At 44.2% G+C, this 22,281-nt stretch overlaps 1 protein-coding gene across 3 annotated transcripts in view; it reads right to left on the bottom strand.

The window, feature by feature from the left end:
- GPD2 (glycerol-3-phosphate dehydrogenase 2) overlaps positions 1-17,163 on the bottom strand; it is an 83,792-nt gene extending 66,629 nt beyond the window's left edge. The window contains exons 1-2 of one of the 3 annotated variants that reach the window (XM_053407306.1): positions 17,107-17,163; positions 5,031-5,141 (exon numbers count right to left, since the gene is read on the bottom strand). In XM_053407306.1, coding sequence (XP_053263281.1) covers positions 5,031-5,132 — 102 coding nt within the window. In that variant the 5' untranslated portion in view covers positions 5,133-5,141; positions 17,107-17,163. Of the gene's footprint in view, positions 1-5,030; positions 5,142-15,122; positions 15,220-16,569; positions 16,740-17,106 lie in introns of those variants that run through there. The other 2 variants (XM_053407297.1, XM_053407315.1) reach the window with 2 other exon arrangements.
- Between the last annotated feature and the right edge of the window lie 5,118 nt (positions 17,164-22,281).

Raw genomic sequence — 22,281 nt, 5'->3', positions numbered from 1 at the left:
TTTATCGGGTGCATGTAGGCAATAGCTGTAAGGGGGACAGCACGGCACAATGGATGTGCAAGTTAGAATAATGTGGAAGCGTAAAAATCATATGCTGCTCTCTTGCCAGGCCCTTTGTCTCAAGCCTTCACAGACAATGTACAGGGTGGCTTTCCAGATTCAGTTGTTATGATGGAGACACGTGGGAGAGAGGAGGAAGAGAAAGTGTAGCTTCTTTCCCCCTCCCTCTCTTGCACCCATCCACACTTCCCACTCCTCTTTCTGGTGTTGCCACAGCTCTCATGCTCAAGGCAGAGGCCGCTGGCTGGAGAAGAGGGCAGACCAGCTCCACTGAGGCACTAACACCTCCTCAACAACCCTTCTGCTTGAGATAGGAACCTGTGGACCAATCTCATAGTGGCCTAGTTTGGACTTCCGGGTTGGCGCCTCCGGCAATGGCGGAGCTCCTCCGATCGGGAGGAACTTGCTCCGTGAAAAGCAGGGTCTGACCGCCACGGCGAAGGCGGAGACCCATAGAAATCACAGGCGGGAGAAGCCTGTGAACTTGGGATTCGGCTGGCAACTTTTGCGCCTCCCCTACTCGCAGGGAAACCCTGTTTTGGGGATCCGGAGCGACGTGGGGTGAGTGGCACGGTGCTTTGAATCGACTGCTTCTTTCACGGAGTGAAGCCGCATTGCTGCTGCTGGAGAGCGCTGACTTTTTCCTGTGGACAATTGGATTTTAAACAACTACCCATGAGTAGAACGGAAAATTGGATCTTTAAATATTTTAATCTGGCACCGAAGCAGGAAGGTTCTAAACAGGAAGTCCGCCTTCCACTTTTGTAAATAGACTGAAGCAAAGATGTTACAAGCTAAAGTCTCTGAAAGCTTTTGACAAAGGATTAAATTTCCATCGGTTAGAAATACAAAACCCCCCTTGGAAGCAGGAGAAGAGGGGGGAAGTTTTGGACCTAGTGAGCCTGCAGGAGAGAGTGAAAATCAAACTACCACTGCTCTGAACCTGGGAACGGGCTGCCAGATGACGTTTGAGGAATGTTCATTGACAGAACGGATTTGACAGTTAGCTAAAATAAGAAAGATACTGTTTCTATTGTCCTCTTCTGCGTTTAAAAAAGGAGGAAAAAGTAACTGAAAATCGAAACTATTTTTCTGCTTGAAAGAATTGATACAAGTGGAGACTGTTTCCCTCTAGAGGGAGCATGTGAAACTGTTACAGGAGTGTAGCAGGGAGATCTCCAGCTGCAAGATAAGGATTCTGAGAACCAGAGATTGACCTTGGACCATTCAAAATGTTGATAGGAGAAGCCATTGTGACTGTATTATATAAGATAAACTATTCGCTGGAACAGCTTCATAAAAAGACAGAAGACACGATTTTTAAAATTGATAACTTGGAACAGAAAGTGACTAATTTGAGTCAAAAAGCAAGCACCAACACAGAAATAATTCAGGACCCGGCACAGGAATATATCTTGGCAGGACAAATGGTGGAGGAAAAGGAGAAAGCTGCTTTTGTGAAACCTAAAGTAGTTCAAGCGGGATCCTCAGTTTTACAGAAGCAAATTGAGGGCTATAAAGTGAGGCCTTGCATGATTGAAGCTAGCAAAAGTCAGATTTTGAGGATCGGATCCCGGCTTGGACGGAAGAAGGAAAGTTGAAGAGATTCCTCTATCCAGGGATTAACTGACTTTTGGGACATGGGTTTGGGTTTGGAGGAGCTTGAAGTTTGGGGGGCCTTTAGACTTGGAGGAATCCTGAAATATGTCCTGAAACACTTTATGGACCTTAGCTTTAACTATGGAAATTTGGCTGACCTGTCCAGAAGGAATAAAAGTATTGTTAGGTTGGAGTTTTCCCGAGATCTGCTCTTTAGCATTAAAGAATACGAAGAAGATCCGCAGAAGGGACTTGGAAAAGAATTAAGAGCCTCGGACATAAGATCTCCAGGTTGATGGACTATATGGAACTGACGGAAAGGACTGGCAGTATCCGAAACCAGGGAGAGGAGATGGTGGAAGAAAACTGGGAAACTTAAAGTTTATATTTAGAAATATTGTAAAAGTAATGACTGCTAGAAAAATGGTGGAATGATATTTTATGGATTTAGTAGAAATGTTATAAGAAGTTAAGTATATATAAGTAATTTAGGCTTAATGGGAAATAAGGTTAAAAATATGTTATTTATAATATGATAGAAAATAGAGAAAGATGGAAAGGATTTGCTGAAACAATTAGTAGAAGTGGGATACAAAAAGGGAGGTGTGAGGAGGTCGAGGAAACAAGGGAATGAAGGATAGAATAATGGAAAAGGAGAGATGTTTTTTAAATTGTTTTTGTTTTGCTTTATTTATGTGTTTAGTTTAATGGGTTTAGGTTCAGTTTTATATTGTTTATATATTGTACTGTATTGTTTTTGTTTTTCTTCTCTTTTGTTTTTTCTTTCTTGTCTTTCTTTTTCTTTCTTCTCCTTTTTTGTAACTTTTAAAAGTAATAAATATTATTTTTAAAAAAACAACATAGTGGCCTGGTTTGTGCAAATATGAGGGATCCCAGAGAGGAGCTCACAGTGTTAGAAACTCAGGTATATAAGCTAGGTGCCAATGGCTCCTTAAAGCAGGCTTACAGTCGCCAAAATTGAATGGCCAGTTGCCGTTTGGGGGCAAACAGCTCGAAAGTCATAGCTTTCAATATGACTTTATGGTTCCCGAAATTCGTTCTGATTGTGCAGATAAAATATAATGGGTAGAATTCTACAGGATGTGCTGCTAGTGTGTGAAAACAGTAAAAATGCAAGGATCCCCAGACGTGCACCTCCAGATGGTGGAGATGTTAGGCACCATGCTGGCCCCTGGGTGCCTGGCAAATTTCAAATGCCGGGAGCTCACAGTTGCTCTAGTCCTTTTTTACTGCCATGCCATGCTGCACTGAGGTAAAGTTTGTCTTACCATGTCATTCAAAATGGGACTCACAGTTTAACTCTCTCATTACCAGCCTCGAGCTCTAATCAAGGACTACAGATCCTGGTTAGTGAGAACAGAAGACAACCACAAGCCCTGGTTGAGACAACACGCTAAGAAATTTTTTGGCTTAGTTCACTGTAGTAGTAAACAAAAAATGGGAAAAAGCAAATCTGCTACAAGAGACAATTTGGGTTGAAACAATGCTGAAACATTGTTTCAATGCTGAAACAAATAACATTTACAGCATAGTTAAGGAGGTGCCTGAGTGTGCGCTAAGCCATAGTTAAGGTCAGTAAGCCAACAACAAACCATGGTTTGCATGGAACTGACAGAGAAACTTTCCACACACTAATATATCATGACTCCTGCATAGAGCTTCTCAGTAGCGTCTACAATAGATAAGGAGCCCTTTGGATGGGTGTAGATTGATTTCATTGATAAAGTAACCAGTGCTTTTTTTCTAGAAAAATAGGCTCCAGTATTCACCATGAAGTTGTTACAGTAAGTGTTACACTTTTTAACACTAAAAAGAGGTCCCAGTACTGCGTGCCCTTGAGTACCCCCTTTCATAGCACTGAAAGTAACTATGAAGAAACAATCTCATCTCCACCACATTTCCAAGAAGCCCTGGTTATGCAAATGAACCTCTAGACATAAACACATCAGCTGCTTCAGCAACAACTGAATGATAAAAACAAATATAAAGCCATCCATCTACATAGTATTTTACAAAGAGTGAGAGGGCAGGTCCCTGCCACAAGGGAGGTACACTTTATAAGCCTGGAGCTCTTTGTATTATTTCCCCTTCTCCTTGCAGAATAAGGAAAAGGATAAGGTTTTCTCCAAGCCGCTATAGAAGAAACCCACTATGAATAAATGATATTTATTTAGAGTCAGTTATGCAAGTATAGAATGTTTCATAGAAGTACAAAGCACACAGAAGCACAGGCCTCCACAGACATGTTTTTAAAGAAGAAATGGGGATAAGAATACAGAAATGTGCACTTCACATTTGATGCACAGTTTGTATATTTTGTACTCTGGGAAATACAAAAAAAGACCTGAGAAAGAACTAAACTTGAAGTATGGAAAAAAATCAGGACAAATATATATGTTACCATTTCTAATAAAGGAATCTCAGAGTTGTATTCAGTGTAGAGCTACGGAGATCATTCCATCAGCATGAGCATTTCTGCTTGCTGGACTGAATGATCTCCCCTCTCCTCCCGTGGCCCACTGTTCTGGGGTTCTCCTGACCCTCTGGAACAGATTTGGGGACTGTGTGGGAAGAGGACAACAGGGAAATCCTGGTGCTTCAGTAGGAATCATTGTGTTGGCTTCCACTAATGCAACTACTTAGTTGAGCACAGCCCTCAGTGTGAGAACTACAAGTAGAGAATGGAGGGCTGCAAGGTCAGAAAAGAGGCAGGTATTTAGTCCATTCTCAACTGAAGCTTCTCCCACTCTGCTTAACACAGCACCATCCCAGTACAATGTGAGTAGTTTCACTAATTCATTCAACTTAGTAGCTGCTTGTCACCCAAAGGTTTTCAAGCGACTTACAGCGAAGGAAAATATACAATACATATTACCATTCTAATACATTAACATTTCATGTAATGTAACATTCATTTGGGGGGGGCATACCAGCTGTATAAATAGTCGAGAACAACAAATAATAAACAACTCAAAAGGATTTTCTGACCCATTGATTAGCAAATAAACAAAACCTTAATCTCCCCCAGTGCAAAAATCACTCACATCGAACCAACACCCCCCCCCCCCGTTTAATCTTCCCCTCCACCCAGAAGTCTGGTGTCAAGGCCAGCTGTTGCAAATCAGTGGTGGGTGGGTCCAGCGTCCTCCAGCAACTCTCCTCTCCCTTCAGGGGGAAGCAGGAAGATGATAAGAAAAGTTCTACCTGCTTTGCAGCTGAGCCAGCTAATGCTCCTTTCCTGCTGCTGGTGGGGTGTGCTATTAGAACGAGGGAGCCACATATTTCAAAGGCTCCGTTTATAAACTTCTGCACAATTTTTTTTTAAAATGCATCAATCAGTTTCTACTTACATGCTTGTTTCTATACTGAGAAAACTGGGAGAGGCCAAACACAGTCGCTACAGCACCGCCTCCAATGAGGATAGTCCCTTTCACGACCCTCCGAAAAGCCATTTTTTAATCCTAGGAAAAGAAAGAAAACAAGAATGTTCACAACCATACAAAGTCAGGGAAGAACACTTGTCTAAACCAGAAACAAGAGAAACTTGAGGAAGTAGCTGTCCTCAGAGGAAGAAAAAAGAATACATACAGATATGATAAAGTGAGCTGTATACAACTTCTCAGCCACAGTGGTTCTCAAAGTAGTTTGCGGTAATAAAAACAGATTTTTAGGCACATGGTAGTTATCCAGATCCAGAACCAGAATGCCAGTCAATGGGATTGTGTGACCCCTGGCTCCGGTTCCCCAACAGGTAGCAAACAAGAGGGGGGCTGTGGGGAGTCCTCTCCCCAATCTATCAAGTGCTCTTGCTGCTTTGAAAAAATTGTCTCAGTAGTTTTCAGCCCTTACAACTTCTGAGACAATAGCTGTCGGTGGCCCTAAGAGAACATTGATCCATAAATTCCTCCCCGCCCTAGCATAAGCACGTGAGTGGCAGCAAAGGGAGATAGTAGGGGAGACTTGTTAAGAAGCATGCAGCCTGCATGCAAGCAAGCAAACAAGCAGTTCTCACATGCAATCCATTTCAGGAACTTTTCCCCTTGAACTCAAACACATTCTGGAAACAACACACTGGGAGTTAGCCCAAAGACAGCAAAGAGAAAACCCCAAACAATGCCATTGTATCAAAAGGGAATTATCGGATTTAGTAAAACAAAAAATCAAATTGGCGCCAGCTTTTATGAGAAACGCACTAACAACAGGCACATTTCAAAACATTTTTAACTAATGGAAGGATTAAAGTATACAAGCTCTAACTAGTATACATAGCAAAGATAGGAAGCCACAGAGAGAAAGAGAGAAGAAAGGGCACTAGTGAAGACTAAGAGAAGGGAGATACCAGAAGAAAAATGAATGCTACCTAGAACTACTCGCTGTAGAAAGAAAAGAGGGTGTTGCCAGGGGTAGAAGGAAGTTCTGATAGTGATTTTGTAAGGTTCACAGGAAGATTTTAGGATCAGAATCAATTGAAAACAAGCGAGAGAATTGCAATATTAGATGAGACTAAGGATTTTTGCAGCAGAGCAGTAGCGGATAGCTGCGGGTGGCGAGGGAAGAGGAATATGAAATTTTGGGGAAACCCAGCCAGATGAACAGGGTGTAAATAATAAATTTATTTTTATATATTATTTATTTTTATATCCCTGGTGAGGCTTTAACTCTCAGATCTTATTCATTCATTTTGGTCTGCAAAGACTGAACCTAATGTCATGCTTGCAAACTGCCTACCCAATTGGAGTTTGGGGAGAATTTGAGAGAATTCTGATACAGAGGGTATTGGAAGTGATGCAAAAGTTATTTGTGAACATAGCATACATCTATAATCACTTAGCCAACTTGTGGCACATCCATCATTTCAGTCTCAACAGAATGAAGTAGACATCACACATATGTTTAACCACATGCTGGATGATGTTATGCTGTGTCCAGATAGGGCTCTCGTTTCAATAATATATATTAGCATTGCTCCCCACATATGTTCCAATGCTAACAAAGGTCTTTAAAGGGCTTTTGGTAAAATGCCAGAATCTATCACTATCAATTTTGCCAATATATGAGCCACAGTATATTTTTTAAAAGGTGGTTCAGTGTGTTTTTAAGTGATTTTGTGAATGGACACTTTTTAGCTTATTTGTGTTGCTTTAATAAGCGTTTTGTTGTATCTTGTATCTCTGTATTTTTATCCTGTTCCTGCTAATTGCTACCTTGGGGTGAAAAGTGATGAACAAGTTTAATAAGCTAAACTAAAAAAAAATTGTTAAAAGCACCACCAGACAACTCCAACACTAGCCGTGGTTGCATCCATCTTCTCCCCATCCCAAAACTAAACTCTGCAAAGGGAAAAGCTACTATTATTATCTACATGATGTGGCTTTCCTTCATTTACCCCATCTTCAAGAGCCAGGTGATTCCCCCCCCCCCAATAATTGAAACTTTGGGAGACAGTGAAAGAAGAAAAGGACACGGGGACAAATTTCTCTGTTAACAGTGAGGACTAGCTTCCTTCTCTGGTCACTTACCCCCCATCCAGTGTGGCCTTTCCAAGCTTCAAAGTCCAGAAAACCACACAGCTATAAACTTATATTAAAATTACCTGGACTCCTTTGGGGAGAAGGGAACGGCAGGATATAAATTTAATTAATTGAATAATTATTTAAGATGGAAGCGTACGAGAAGGATAGCTCAGCGGCTAAGAAGAATCCTGGTTTGCTGAACAACTTTGCAGTGCGCTTGCAGCAGAGACAAAGGGGAATGTAAACAAGTCAATGTGTCAGTAGTAGTAATACGCAGAGTCAGCTTGGTCTATATAGGGGAGGTGGCCTACAAGGTATCTGGCTCCCAGGTTGTTTAGAGCATTAAATGTCAAAAACATTTGCCTTGAACTTGGCATAGTAGCTAACAGGCAGGCAGCGCAGAGCTTTCAACATGGGTATGGTATGTGTAAAGCTAAGTGTCCTGCTGAGCACTCGAGCAATTGCATTCAGAACCAGGAACGAGGGAAGTCCCACGTATTATCCATTGCAGTAATCAAATGAGATTTATCATCACCTGGGTCCAGTCCCCACACTACACAACAGCTCCTTCAGAGGGGAAACAACCCAATTTCCAGGCATGGAAACCACCACTCATCTCGTCAGGATTCAACTGTTAAAGGAGATTTGGGGCAAGGTGCCCCCTGTAACTGGTATGCTGATGATAATGCAGCTATCTGAATTTTCCCCACAACATCTGAATAGGAGAGGCCAGGGATTTCACCCATGCAAATCATGTGCTCTTCCACTGAACTATGGTCTCTCCCCAAACGTAATCCCATTAACCCTTTTGTGCATCCTCTTGTTCCATATGTTGCCAGTACCAACCAATCCACTGTTCTTTTTGCTTTTGTTTTTTAAACTGCTCGTTTCAAAGGCGGTTGTACCAGCACAGCACTCTGAGTATCACAGGCTGTAAATTAAGAAGCAGCTGCCAACAGGTGCGCCTTTGCGTGCTAGCAGATTAGCTGTGGAATGAGAAAGACAAGCTTATCAAATGCGATCATCAGTTGCACCCTGATAAACCATTGTTTGTAAGTGCTGGAAGGAAAGGCGTTCAGCCTTTCACCAAATTCAATTATAATTACACCCTCTCTTTGTTGAGCTTTGTTCAAAAGGCATTGAAGAGCCATATGGAATTTTTCTCCCATCCTTCCCAAAGTTAAAATGCACAGGCCTGTTACAATGTAGCCTTTTTTCCTTTACTTTCCTTTCTTTTCCTTTCCCTTTTTAAAATTCTTTTTTTATAGCTTGCTTTGCCAATACAGTGGTATTGGTATTCCGGAGGCCCGTTCGCAACCTGAACAGAACTCAACCCGCATTTGAGCATCGCGATTTGCCGCTTCTGCGCATGAACATGACGTCATTTTGCACATCTGCGCATGCGGTGAAACCTGGAAGTAACCCATTCCGTTACTTCTGGGTCGCCGCGAGACTCAACCTGAAAACGCTCAACCTGAAGCAAATGTAACATGAGGTATGACTGTAAGCCTACAAAAATGATTCCCATCCAGGAATCTTTATTAGTTTACTTGCTGCCTCACATGTGGCCTGAAATAAAACAAATATATGCTTTTTAAAAGAGAGACGTTTCCACAAACGTCTCTGCTTGGCCACCAAGAAACTACTCCTGCGCCCCACGGGTAAAGCTCCACAGGTAACGCCAGCTATTTACAACCTTGGCACATATGCTACTCCGAGCCATGTGAGGCGAGCTTTGTGAAAGCAAAGGGTGAAGTTCCCAGAACAGATGTAAGAGCCAGGGATGGGGTGGGATGGAGTGAAATCCTGTTTGTGCACTCCAACACTATAAATAATTATTGTTCACCTCCGAGACGTCATCTGCTGCCAGTTATTTCTTTCAAAATCAAAGCTCTTCTCCAAAAAAAACCCCAGTCTCTGACCATGCATTCAAGTCATGTGGCTATTAAAGTGTACATCATTTCAATATCTGAACCTCTAGCACAGGGTTGGGGGACCTTGTTCACCCCAAGGGCCACATTATTCTCTGAGCGACCTTCCAGGGGCGCCACATGGTAGTGGTGGATGGGGCCAGAGCAACCAATGAACATTTTACCTTCTAGGTTGGTTCTACACACACACACACACACACATACACACACCACTCAATCCTCCAGCCAGGCAAGCAAATGGGATTATCCAAGGACACATTCTAGCCAGGCAAAAACACCTGAGGAAGGAACAAAGCAGAGCCAGTGAAGGAGGGCATGGCATGGGGAGAGGGTGTGTGGCTCAGGAGGGAGTGCCGAGTGGAGAGAGTCCCATGGGTCAGACAGAGAAGCTTGGAGGGCTGCATTTGGTCCCTGGGTCACAGGTTCCCCACTCTAACAAGCAAACAACACCTGTCGTAAGAAATCTCAGTTGACTGATCATACAAATTTACGAATGTTTAGATGAGAAAGTCCCACTGTTCAATTGGGCTTACAAGATATTTAAATAAGAAGAAGAAAACAACAGGTTTTTTTGTGGGGGAAATATACTCCTTGTCAGTGCTATTTTTCTAGAAAAAGAGGTGCCAGAACTCACCAGGAACACCTCCCTTGTTCTCTTATGGTGCCCACTTGAGTTCTGGTGAGCTCCAGCTGAAAAAAAGCCCTGCTCCTCATTTTTAAAAATGCTGTACTCATATTATTTCCAAGAGGCATTTCTTCATGCAAAACAGGAATGCCTTGTATTATAATAAATGGATTGAAACTGCAGGCCCATTGAAATCTACAGACATGACCAATGATTTCAATGGGCCTGCTCTGGGGATGGCTTAGATACAATCCATTAACTTTTGTTAAACTCAGCTAATGAAAAAATTAAATGGCAACACTTTTCAGTCAATTAAAATGTTTTAAATTGATTAACTGATTAATTGACTGATCACTGCAGCTTTCATGTTTCTCCCAGGAAGACCTGTGGCTGCCAAGAATGCAAGAGTGGCTCAGCATACCCATATCAATCTTCAAATTAGGTATGCATGCAACCTCCTTTTAATATAACTCTTTGGGACATCAGAATAACTGGCTAGAACATGTGCACTACTTAAAACTGTTTCGGCAGAAAGAAGCATTACCACTGTAGATAAAACAATAATAAAACTAACTATATTATTATAGCCACTATCAAGTCAGAGTGAACTCTGCACTGTACATAGTTAACAGTCGGGTTAAGTTCCAGGGGAAGGGCTGTAGACCAGTAGCAGAGAAGGAAGCCACAGATTCAATCTCCAGCATCTCCAGGTAAGACTGGGAAAGTCACCCACTTCAAACCCTGGAGACCCACTGCCATCCAGTCACTGCAGACAATACTGACGTATATGGACCTACGGTCTAAAGCAGACATGGCCAAACTTGGCCCTCCAGCTGTTTTGGGACTACAATTCCCATAATCCCTGACTACTTGACCTGTTAGCTAGGGATGATGGGAGTTGTAGTCCCAAAACAGCTGGAGGGCCAAGTTTGGCCACCGCTGGTCTAAAGGTATGAGGCAGCTTCCTAGGTTCCTAGTCACTTAACTTGTATTTTTCCCCATACTGCACAAGGTTGGTTCCTCCATATCCGATTGTTGCAGGCGTTACTACTGCACAAGGTTCTCTTAGCATTATATTTCTCTATATAATAAAAATGTAAGAATGTCATCATGTAGCCCCCGTTGGAGGATTTGTAGTGCTGCATCACAATCCTGGAGTTGCATGAAGTCAGAGCTCAACAGGGAAGCAAAAAGTGAAGACAGATTGCATCATGGTGTTGGCCATGGCATGGAAACAAGAACGGTTATTGAGAAGGTGGAAATGGCAGTTTAAGACAACAACAGAAGTTCGAGTAAAGCAGAGATGGAGGAAACTGAAAGGAAGTTTTAAACCATGACATTGGTTCGTCGTATGGAAGAACTGAGGCATATGCCCAGTATGCTTTACTTAAAGACTAAAATATTTAGTTGGTGGGTACAGGAAAACTCAGGTTAGGTGATCACAAAGACAACTGGCCAATAATAACGGTAACGCTGTCTCTTCTGCAAGGCAATGGCGCTTGGTATTTTTTTGAAGCTCAGTTGTTCACAGGGAGTCAAGTTGTATTCTTCGTTGCTATCAACCAGGGGCGCAAGCCAAGCAATTGGCTTTCCCCCTCCTTTTTAATTAAAAAGAGATTGCATTTGGACACCAGGGAGGGAAGCAGTTTGACATTTGACTCTAAAAAGAAAAGGACCAGGCTTTTTAGATTTTTCTTTCTTTCTTCCCTCCCACCCTCACTTTGGTTAAGGCTAGATACAAGCAGGTAAAGTTTCTCAAGTCACAATATGTAGAGTATTTAAAAGAAAAACTGTCCCAAATTTACAAGCATTCTAGGTTTTTGCATCAATATGTCATTTAATACTATTCACTGTGTTCTACAGTTCAAACAATGTGTCTTTTTTCTAATTTGTTGTGGTTGTTTTGTGTTCCTTCTTATTTCTGCTGGTTCACAGTTTAAGCGTATACACATCTACTGAAAGTGAATCCCACCAAATTTAAAGGGCCTTACTCCCAGGTAAGAGGGTCTATGATTTCAGCATCAATATCCCCCCCGACACATTAATGTGTCAAGCAAGCCATCCTTCTTATGGCAGCCAGATTTCTTCAGAGTTAAATCAGACCAAACAGCCTGCGTCACATGACTTAGTGCAAATACACAAGTTTAGTGTGAATGCACAGGCGCCTAAAGAGAAGACTGCAGCTGCTTTGCTCCATCCCAATTGTTCTGCTGCTGCACTGTGCTAAACTATAGCATGGTTTGTCTTAATGTGCCATACAAACCCCAGGCTCATGGTTTCGATCTCCCGCACAAACCATAAGCCATGTGCCAAACCTTAATTATAGCTCATGTAACATGTGGAAAGAGCTGCCAGGTGCTAAACACCTCTCCCCCTTCCCATTTTGCAACATGAAGTTATTTATTCTGGGGCAACAGATAAAACGGTGAAATCCACAAATCAATTGAACAGTAATATTTAAGCATCACCACCCATAGCTTGGTTTTATGACTTGAAGCAGATTTGATGGGACTGATTTCCAGGTAATTGTGCATCGGATTGCATCCTTGCGACATAACCTTAAACATGCTCACTTAGAAGAAGTAATTCCCGCTATTTTTAGTAGGCTATATTGCTTAGTAAGGCTGGAAAACAAGCCCACTTATCTTGAAGTGAGCCTCACTGGATTCAGTACAGCTTATTTCTGTGTAGATATGGTTAGGGCTGCACTGTTAAGTGTGTTTAGGATGGCAGTCCTATACTAACATCTACTGAGCAATAATTTCCACTGGGTTCCGCTGGAGTTGCTCTATATAGGGCCACAGCACTAACAGACTGCAATCCTAAACAAGATTGTCACAGCTACACCTTTCATCACTCCCCAACATCCCCTTTTCCCCTCCACCTTCCTCCATCTCTCCCACAGGAGCTCCTCAAAAGCCTTCTCTGCTTCTCTTTCCCAGAGTTGCCTCGGCAAGGACAGAAAATGGATGCAAGCCATGGCTGGCACTGAGGAATTACAATGCCTCTGCAGCTGGGCAGGAGGAAGTTGGAACAAACAAGTGTGTGCTTACATTCAGCAAGGATGTTTGCATCATGGGTTCCAGCAACTGGTTAATGGGCAGAGGTCGGTGCTACTGCTGATAGGCTGCAGTTCAATTAGGACCCAGCTACAAATTAAAGCCAATGCTTATTTCGGGTTTACTTATAAAGACTGTAACCCACCTGGGCAAGCTTTGTGACCCAGGTTGGGATCCACAGGTTAGGGAACACTGTTCTAAGGTACCAAAATGCTTTTCCCTACTGACTAGCAATAAACAATGCAAAACCTATAACTTTCTATTTACTTCTTAGGCGCTGCCAGTTTTATCCCTTCAATGACATTGCAATGAATTTGTAAGTTGTGTTGTTTATGTTAAATCTAAAGGGATCAGGCACAGCATAACAGTATTAACAAGTATCTGCAAGAAGTGCCTTCTGTAAAGCTCTACAGAAGCACCAAGCAGATTTGTCAACATGCTGAAACAGGACCAGACTTGCTGAAGATGACCTACATCCCTCTTACTGCCACTAAGGAAGTCAAGTTTAACAAAACACAACCACTTGTAGGCCACTCCCTCTATGCATGCATGCTTGGATGAAGATGGAAGTTGCTTCTAGGTATCATGGGTGCACTTAAATGGGATTAAGAACTAGTAGAAACATGTCTAGCTGCTTCTGAGATTTTAAGCATAATATATGAGAAAACAGCACAATTCAAACTACTTAATTAAGTCGCTAAAATAAGTTTGGGCATTTTGCACCTTTGTCCCTAAGCAGCTTGGAATATTAGGAGGTACAGTGGTACCTCGGGTTAAGTCCTTAATTCGTTCCGGAGGTCCGTTCTTAACCTGAAACTGTTCTTAACCTGAAGCACCACTTTAGCTAATGGGGCCTCCCGCTGCCGTTGCGCCACGGGAGCACAATTTCTGTTCTCATCCTGAAGCAAAGTTCTTAACCCGAGGTATTATTTCTGGGTTAGCAGAGTCTGTAACCTGAAGCGTATGTAACCTGAAGCGTATGTAACCTGAAGCATGATACCACTATATATCCTTTCTAAATGTGCCTTCCTTTGGTTAAAAAAATAAATTAAGCCTATCAAGAAAGTGTTGCATCAAGTTTTCTAGACACAGTACCATTAGATGGAGAACAGAAAGGTTAAAGATTTTTAAAGGTAGCATCTGGTTCGCATGACACAGTAAGTCAAACTATGAGTTTACTAGAACTGCATGAACATGCAGGCCTGATTAGCTATCATTTGGCTTGCTGCATCATTCAAAGCAGTGTGCCCTGTTACCCCCCCCCCCCCAATTTTGGTATAGGAGGTCTACAAGGGCACACCATTCACATGTACTTATCTATACAGTACTACCTATCCAACAACCAAGATCAATGCTTCATAAGGTGTCATTAGCAGTCTTCATTCTATGTGTTGGTTAACAATTCTCAACACACAAAAATAAGTGCATTGAGCTTAACAGACACCTATTAACGGCAAAAAAAATCACCCACCCAGAAACCTTAACCTTATTTTTGATGGGTCTTTGAAGAGGATTGGTATATCAGATAAACCTCCACATGAGGAATGTTTGAACTGGGAAAGGACACAAGGAGGCAGCTGTTAACCAATCTGTTTGCAGTAACACAAAACTTTCTGCTCAAGTGATAACTTAATGACTGCTTCTATAAAAGTAGATGGGTTGAGATTCAATCCTAAGCACTGGTTTAAAAAAAGAGAGAAGGAAAAGGGTCTTAATGACTAATGTGAAAGACTCTTATGTACAGTACCATACTTTGGGCTTATTCCAAGATTTAGAAAGCAAAAACTAAAATGAATCACTATTTGTGAAATACATGGGGAAATTTGATGACCAGTCATACAAATCATACAAATTCCGGTGACCAGTCATACAGATCATACAAAAACCTAGCCAGTTCTGGCTTTGAATGCTTAAAAATCTGGCCGCTTGTAACACAGGCTGAACTGAACACTCTTTCACTCTCTGCTTCCCTACAAGGGGTTGTGAAAATATCATGATACTCTGCTAAGCGCTTGGTTAAAGGCTATATGTAGCTGGCCCAACATACACTTTGAGCTGGAACAGGCTAAAAGGTTTTTAAGATGCCACTGCACAGGGTCACGAATCTATCTTCAAAGAGCAACATATCTATCACCACTGCTTCCAGGCTGAGGACCTGACCTCTTGCTTCTCTAGGTCTCAGGTGAGTGAGGCTTGATGAACAATCGCTCCTTCTGTGGGAGTGCACAAACATCCACATATACATGTTCCAACCATGAGTGCACCAGGAGCCACAGAGAAGTCTAGCTTGGCTAGCCGGCCATTAGATACCTACAGGTAAACCTTGCATCCTCTCACTTCCTGTACTGCTTCTCCTGTGGTTTCCTGTTGAGGTTAAACAAGGATCCATGGTCCCATTGCTATAGTAGTATTATTCCTTCATGCCAGCTTCAATGACCTCAAACATCATTGCCATGGTGACAGGAGATGCAGCAGAATTTTAACTAGCAGCCTAGAGTTCCGGATGGATGGCAGATGCAACGGATAATAACAATCAAAATAATAATTTACTACTTATACCCCGCCCATCTGGCCAGGCCTCCCCGGCTACTCTGGGCAGCTCCCAACAGAATATTAAAAACACGATAAAATGATGTGAGGGATGCCTCAGTTGCCCCAATAGAGGCCAGCCCTGGCAACAGGCAGATATAAATACTCAAGGCCAGAGCACATGTTACTCTCACCTCAAGAATACAACTGGAAATAGCTTCCCTGCAGTTCTGACACCCACCCACATACAAGTGCTGGTTGTAGCATAAACAATTATTAACTTCATGACTTGCAACCACTGAGCGCCAAGTTCCTGAAGGCTGGTGGGGCAGGGAATGTGGAGAAACTCACAATGTATGTAAAGGTATATGGTTAGACCAGGAAACAGACTGTCACTGAAAGACCTTTGCTGCCAGTGTTCCCATGGCAACCACAACATGTGCTTTACAGAGATGTAGTTCTCCTGAAGTCCTCACTCTGCCTAACAGTAGGGCCAGCCCTGCATTCCATTCATACTCTTTCACAGCACACCCATTTTATACTGCCTGCATTAAATCAATAATAAGGAGGAGGAGGAGGAGGAGGAAGAGAATTAGTTACTATTTACAAACTGGAATCTAGAAAGAATACCCAGACAACTGATTTGGGATGGACCACTTTAAAAAAAAAGAGTCCTAATCAAAGTTAATAAATAAAATAAATAAGTCAACCACTTCACAATTTTCCCTATAAGGTTATACTGTTGAGGGGCCTCTCATTTCTAAAACGAGAAGTGCTAAGGCTCACCCTCGCAGAATTTCCCCTTGACCCAGATATGCTGAGACATGCTGGGATTATTCAATTGGGGAGAGAGCACTTAGCCCATGTTCACAGCACTTCTGAGTCCACTGCTACATCACATGTGGCGGGGAAGATGACCCCCAGAATCAAAACAGATTGTGAGGAAGGGCCAGTACTACTCGTGCCCCACTAGTCCCATCTATCCATGCGGGTGGAAACCTGTGGGTTAGCTCCCAAACAAAGAAAATGCGAGGGGTGCTCAGCATCAGCCACACCGCGAGGACAAAGCCTTCTTCACACCTGTACCACATGAGCCCCTTGCATCGACAACAGGTTCAGGGGCTGAACCAGGCTCGGAGTGGGTGGGGGGGGTCGAGACAGAACCCTAATAAAGCCCCCTGCCTCTTAGGTCCCTATCACGAGGCCCCAAGGAGTTCCAGGAGGAGACTCACAGTTTCCCGGCCGAGAGAAGAGACCCTGCTCCTCCTCCGAGGCTCAGCCACGCCGCCGCCGCTGCTTTCGCGGGGACTCTCTCGCCGCCTGGCCTGAAGAGGGAGGCGGCCGGTGAGGAGCAGCAGGAGGAGGAGTCCCCGCGGCAGCACCTCCCCGAGGCCTGGACCGGGCTCCCCTTTCCCCCTGCCGAGCACGACGACGACACCGGCGCCCGCAGCCGAGCGCGGAAGCCCCGAGGAGAAAGGCGCTCGGCGGTTCCGAGGCAGCCTGGCGCTCACCGGGCCCTGCGGCGGAGGAAGCCTCGTGGCGAGCGGGAAGGAGGCGCCGCCACCGCAACCACCACCGGCTCCTGCGCTGCCCAGCTGCGGCCTCGCGCCGGGCAGACCCCGCACGCCAACCCGCGGCTCCGCTAGGCCCAGGCGCCGCCCGCCTGCGCGCAGAGCATCCGCCTTCCCCGCGCGCACCACGGCGGCCTCTCCGCGCTGAGCGCAGGGGCGACCCCCGCCGCCACCTCCTGAGCTGCGCGCCGCCCTTACCTGGCTTCTTTTCCAGCCCGGCACCTGCTTAGTGAGTCCGCATGGGTTTGCCTTCCCTCTTTCCCCGGGGCGACGTCTTCTTGCCGAGGCGCGGAGACGAGAGGCCCCAGCGGCTGCTTCCCTTCGCTGCTGCCGCTGCCGCTGCTGCTATTGCTACTCAACTGCTGCTGCTTCTCCCTCCCTCGCCGCTTCCTTAAGGCGTGTCTCCACTAACCGGCTAGCGAGGAAGCAGGTTCCCGTAAGGTCCCGGCTGGGCTTGGCGCGGGAGAAAGAGAGGAGAGGAGAGACGTCGCCTGCCTTTGCAAACACGTGTGGAAGTCCCGAGGGAGACACCAGAAGAAGCACTTCTTTTTTGGAAACGTGCCCTCCTCCGAGGCCTCTCCTCTTACAGGCTCGCCTGCCAAGGCTAGGGTGTTCCCCCCCGCAAGAGAAATGGGACTCTGGGATTTTCAGAAATGGCAAGGCACTGGCAAGGGGTTAGAGACACACAGAAACGGTTCCTCGGCCAACCAAGGATCAGGGTGTTGTTGTTTTTAAGTGTGCAGTTGTGTTTATCCCCACACACTACTTTTTAAAAAATGTTTGTACTTGCTAAAGTTTTGGCAGGGGTGGAAATGGGGAGACAAGATGGTCTTCCAGGCAAAAGAATGGGGAACTGGAACGAGGACAGCCTTGCCCAGTGTAGGGCTCAAATCCTGAGATTAAGAGTCTTATGCTCTATCAACTCTGCTATCTTCCCTGGCCAAAGCAGTTCAGTGGCTGCCTGTGGGCCACTTGCTATCTATGAGCAAGCTACTCAATAGCATCCCTCAAAAAGGAGGCAAGACATCATGCCTTCTTAGCGGGAGAATGAAATACGGTGGTACCTCGGGTTAAGAACTTAATTGGTTCTGAAGGTCTGTTCTTAACCTGAAACTGTTCTTAACCTGAAGCACTACTTTAGCTAATGGGGCCTCCTGCTACCGCTGAGCCACTGCTGCACAATTTCTGTTCTCATCCTGAAGCAAAGTTCTTAACCCGGGGTAATATTTCTGGGTTAGCAGAGTCTGTAACCTGAAGCATATGTAACCTGAAGTGTATGTAACCCGAGGTACCACTGTAAAATGTAGTTAACCATCACAGAATAGCTTGTCGCCAGGAATTGCATGTGTTTATTTACTTCAGCCTTGTAAATAAGCCCTCAAAAGTTACTAGCCTGCCAAAAAAACAAAGTTGCCAGCTTGCTAAGAATCTAGCAGTTGGCATTTCCATGCTGACCTCAGAGAAACAACTACCATTGAAATGCAAGCTAGTCACAGGTTAGGGGTTTGTTGGGAGGGTGGGTTAAATGTACTCCCAAGTTCTGCCAAGGCAACTGGCACTAGCCCACTGTTTCCATGCTGGTCATGAAGAGCTGAGTTTTCCTTCCTCTGCAACTAACTTGTGGACTGTTGAAGAATGAATGGAGATACCCTTTCTTCTTCCCTCCCTTTCCTACATGAAATTCCTGTTTGCCTGTGAATAGCGAACTCATTTTCACCCTTACATAGCCCCCAGGCCTGAGGTTTCCACACCTTTGGTATAAACTAATAGCAAGCTCCCTGGTGTGAATTTATGTTTCCAAAACATCACCAAGCACAAGAGGGAGGTAGCAGGTTTGGGGAAACAAGATTTCTGGAAGTACAAAAATAGTGGGGTGGGGGGGGCACTAAGGAGGTTAAAAGCCCAAGTGCAGCTCAGTGAGAACTGAGCATGTGCGGTGGCTACAAAATGCTGGCGGGGGGGGGGGGGGGAACAAGTGGAAAATCAGTGACTGGCTGTGTCATAAAACAGGACCTGGCTGGCTGAAACCTTGAACAGAAGCAATCTACCCACTACAACATTTTGCTGCAGCTTCCGCTTAGATAACTAAGTTCAGTATCTGAACAGAGGTAAACTTGCTGACTATACGCGCCCTGCCCAGTGCTTAACCTTTCCTACAAAGTTCACCCTAACATTTCCACCCTTTTCCATTGTTCCCTTGCTCCCGCTGCACTGCCTCCCATCCAAGCGAGAGTTCCACACACTTTGGTCAAGATGGGAAGGGTGCTGCAAAATTAGAAAGTTTGCAAAGCACTGGTCTGGTCTGGAATGGGAAGCAAGCCCAGGGATGGTCAAAACAAATCCTAGCTGGAATAAGCCCTGCCTAACCTCCCTGTCCATAGCCTTGACTTTTAAATTTTACTGTTTTTAGCTATGGTTTCATTTTATTTTAAAATTTCATGATTTGTCGTCTTATGCTTTTGAACACCGCTTTGAACATTTTTATTTACAAATCACTGTGTGTGTATGTGTGTGTGTGTGTGTGTATTCTAAATACACGCCCTGTGATGTAGAGGTGTAGGGCAGTATGCAAATTTAATTTAAAAAAAGAAATAAATAAATACAATAAATATTTTGAATACTGCTTCTTTCTGCAAAGAACAAAAGCAAAGTCAAACCAGAATATCCCGAGACTTCATGGATATTATGTGGGCTACATCCCTGATTCTAAGTACTGCACATTCACTTGCAGCACAATCCTATACATGTCTGTTGAGCAAGAACATAGGAAGCGGTCTTATACAGTCGAAATAATTTTAAAAATTGTTCAGTAGCACCGTAGAGACCAACTTAGTTTGTTCTGGGTATGATCTTTTGTGTGTATGCACACGAAAACTTTTTTTTTATTATTATTTCGACTGCGTCAGACCAACACGACTACCTACCTGGGTCTTATACAGAGTTAGACCATTGGTCCCTTTAGTTCAGTATTGTCAGGTCCAGTGGTTCCCAGCCATTTTTCCCCCATGGACCATTTGAAAAATTTCCCACGGACCACTTAATGATTTTTCTGTAAAGTGCGCTATACTTGATACCGTATGGTTTTTCACAATATTTCATTGCTTCTTTTCTTTGTTACATTTTTTATTTTATTATTCCATATACTGGAATTCAAACTGGAATTCAATAAAGTACAATATAAGAATTAAAAGAAGCAATAAAAATACATTTTAAAAAGCAGTATGAATATTTAAGAAGAAGAAGAAGAGTTTGGATTTGATATCCCGCCTTTCACTCCCTTTAAGGAGTCTCAAAGCGGCTAACATTCTCCTTTCCCTTCCTCCCCCACAACAGACACTCTGTGAGGTGAGTGGGGCTGAGAGACTTCAAAGAAGTGTGACTGGCCCAAGGTCACCCAGCAGCTGCATGTGGAGGAGTGGAGACGCGAGTCCGGTTCACCAGATTACGAGACTCTTAACCACTACACCACACTGGCTCACATTTAACATGGTGGATGTGCCATCTTCTGACCATAGATCCACAGAGATGCATTACACACCACCTGAATGAAGCTTGTGGACCACTAGTGGCCCACAGACCACAGGCTGGGAACCCCTCATCTACTCTTGATGGGCAGCAGCTATTTAGGGTTTCAGACCGCCCCCGCTCCCAGCCCTTCCTGGAGATGCCAGGGATTGAACCAGGGACTCTCTCCATGCAAAGCAGATGTTCGACCGCTGAGCCATGGCTCTTCCCCATTGGGGCTTGCTTCCAGAAAAGTGACCATAAAATGGCAGCCTTAAATGCAGTATGCCTCTGAATGTCAGGTGCTGGTGGCAAACGGGAGAGCTGCTGCCTTCACGTCCCAACAGTGAATGCTGGATTAGATGCACCTTTGATCCGATAACAGGCAGTGGGGCTCTTCTTGCGTTCAATCTCATCGACCTCAGCAGAACATTACCAAAGCTTACAGTATAGTGTCATTGCACCAGATCGCAGCCATATCCTTTAGAAGTGTAGTGTTTTTAATGCATATTTTAATTTTGATTCCTTTCTTTACAACTCTCCAGGACCTTATGTGCAAGAGAGAGAAGGAGGGGGGGGGGAAGTAATGGAATGTTTTTCAGAACAGTAGAAATTCCAAGAGCAGGTAATACCATGGGATATTCAAGGCCACCTTTAAAAGGCCAGTTCCCTTTGGAGCAGGGGGGAAAGCCCTGGAGACTTCTGATGTGTCTATAGCAATCTGTTTTGCTTTAAAAAAAATAATGTGCAGGTTGTATCCTGGGAGCGCTGCTGAAAGCACGTACAGATAGCACGTCCCAGGAGCAATGACAAGGTCAGGGAGTCCCTAAACCAAACTAGTTCTTTTCATAAGAAAATATTATATACAGTGGTACTTCTGGTTGCGAACGGGATCTGTTCCGGAGGCCTGATCGCAACTCGAAAAGCCCGCAACCTGAAGTGCCGTATCTGCGCAGGTGCGTGGCGCAATTTGGCACTTGTGCGCATGCATGAAGCACGATTTAGCGTTCATGCGTGAGCAGCGAAACCCAGAAGTAACCCTTTCCGGTACTTCTGGGTCACCGCAGGACGCAACCTAAAAAAAACGTAACATGAAGCAAACGTAACATGAGGTATCACTGTGTGTGTATATATATATATATATATATATATATATATATACACACACACACACACACACACACATATATATATACACAGTGGAACTTAATTTGTTCCAGAGGTCCGTTCTTAACCTGAAACTGTTCTTAACCTGAAGCACCACTTTAGCTAATAGGGCCTCCCGCTGCCGTTGCGCCACGGGAGCACGATTTCTGTTCTCATCCTGAAGCAACGTTCTTAACCCAAGGTACTATTTCTGGGTTAGCGGAGTCTGTAACCTGAAGCATATGTAACCCGAGGTACATATGAGGGAGAGAGAGAGAGAGAGAGAGAGAGAGAGAGAGAGAGAGACCCCTGTCTCCAAACTCTCTGAGCTGCTCCAGAGCCAAGCCAGGTAAATGTTCTCAGGCTTGACCTCTTGAGGAGGGCTGTGGTATTTAAATTTGAACAAATAGCTTCTAGACACTAAGTATATTTGTGTCCTTCCTTCCTCCAAGGGTATTGTAATGCCCTTGGGGGTTGGACTAAATGGTTTTTTTGGGGATCCCCTCTACTCCCATGATTTTATAGTGGTACGGTAAGATTATGTAGAAAAACAGGACTGCTGGGGTAGTGAGTTCACAGGAGTTAAAGAGCTAGAGACATTTTTGGAAGCCCAGTATAAAGGAGTATTTCTTTCTTCCACTCCTCTTGTCCAGGTTATGATATCAAGGTGTTTGGGGAGGGGGTCGTTTAAGTGTGTAAGAAGGAAAAAAGTGCCAGTCTTGG

This window comes from Podarcis raffonei, chromosome 1 (assembly GCF_027172205.1).
Source record: "Podarcis raffonei isolate rPodRaf1 chromosome 1, rPodRaf1.pri, whole genome shotgun sequence".
Classification (NCBI taxonomy): Eukaryota; Metazoa; Chordata; class Lepidosauria; order Squamata; family Lacertidae; genus Podarcis; species Podarcis raffonei.
This window is presented reverse-complemented; position numbering and strand designations above follow the sequence as displayed.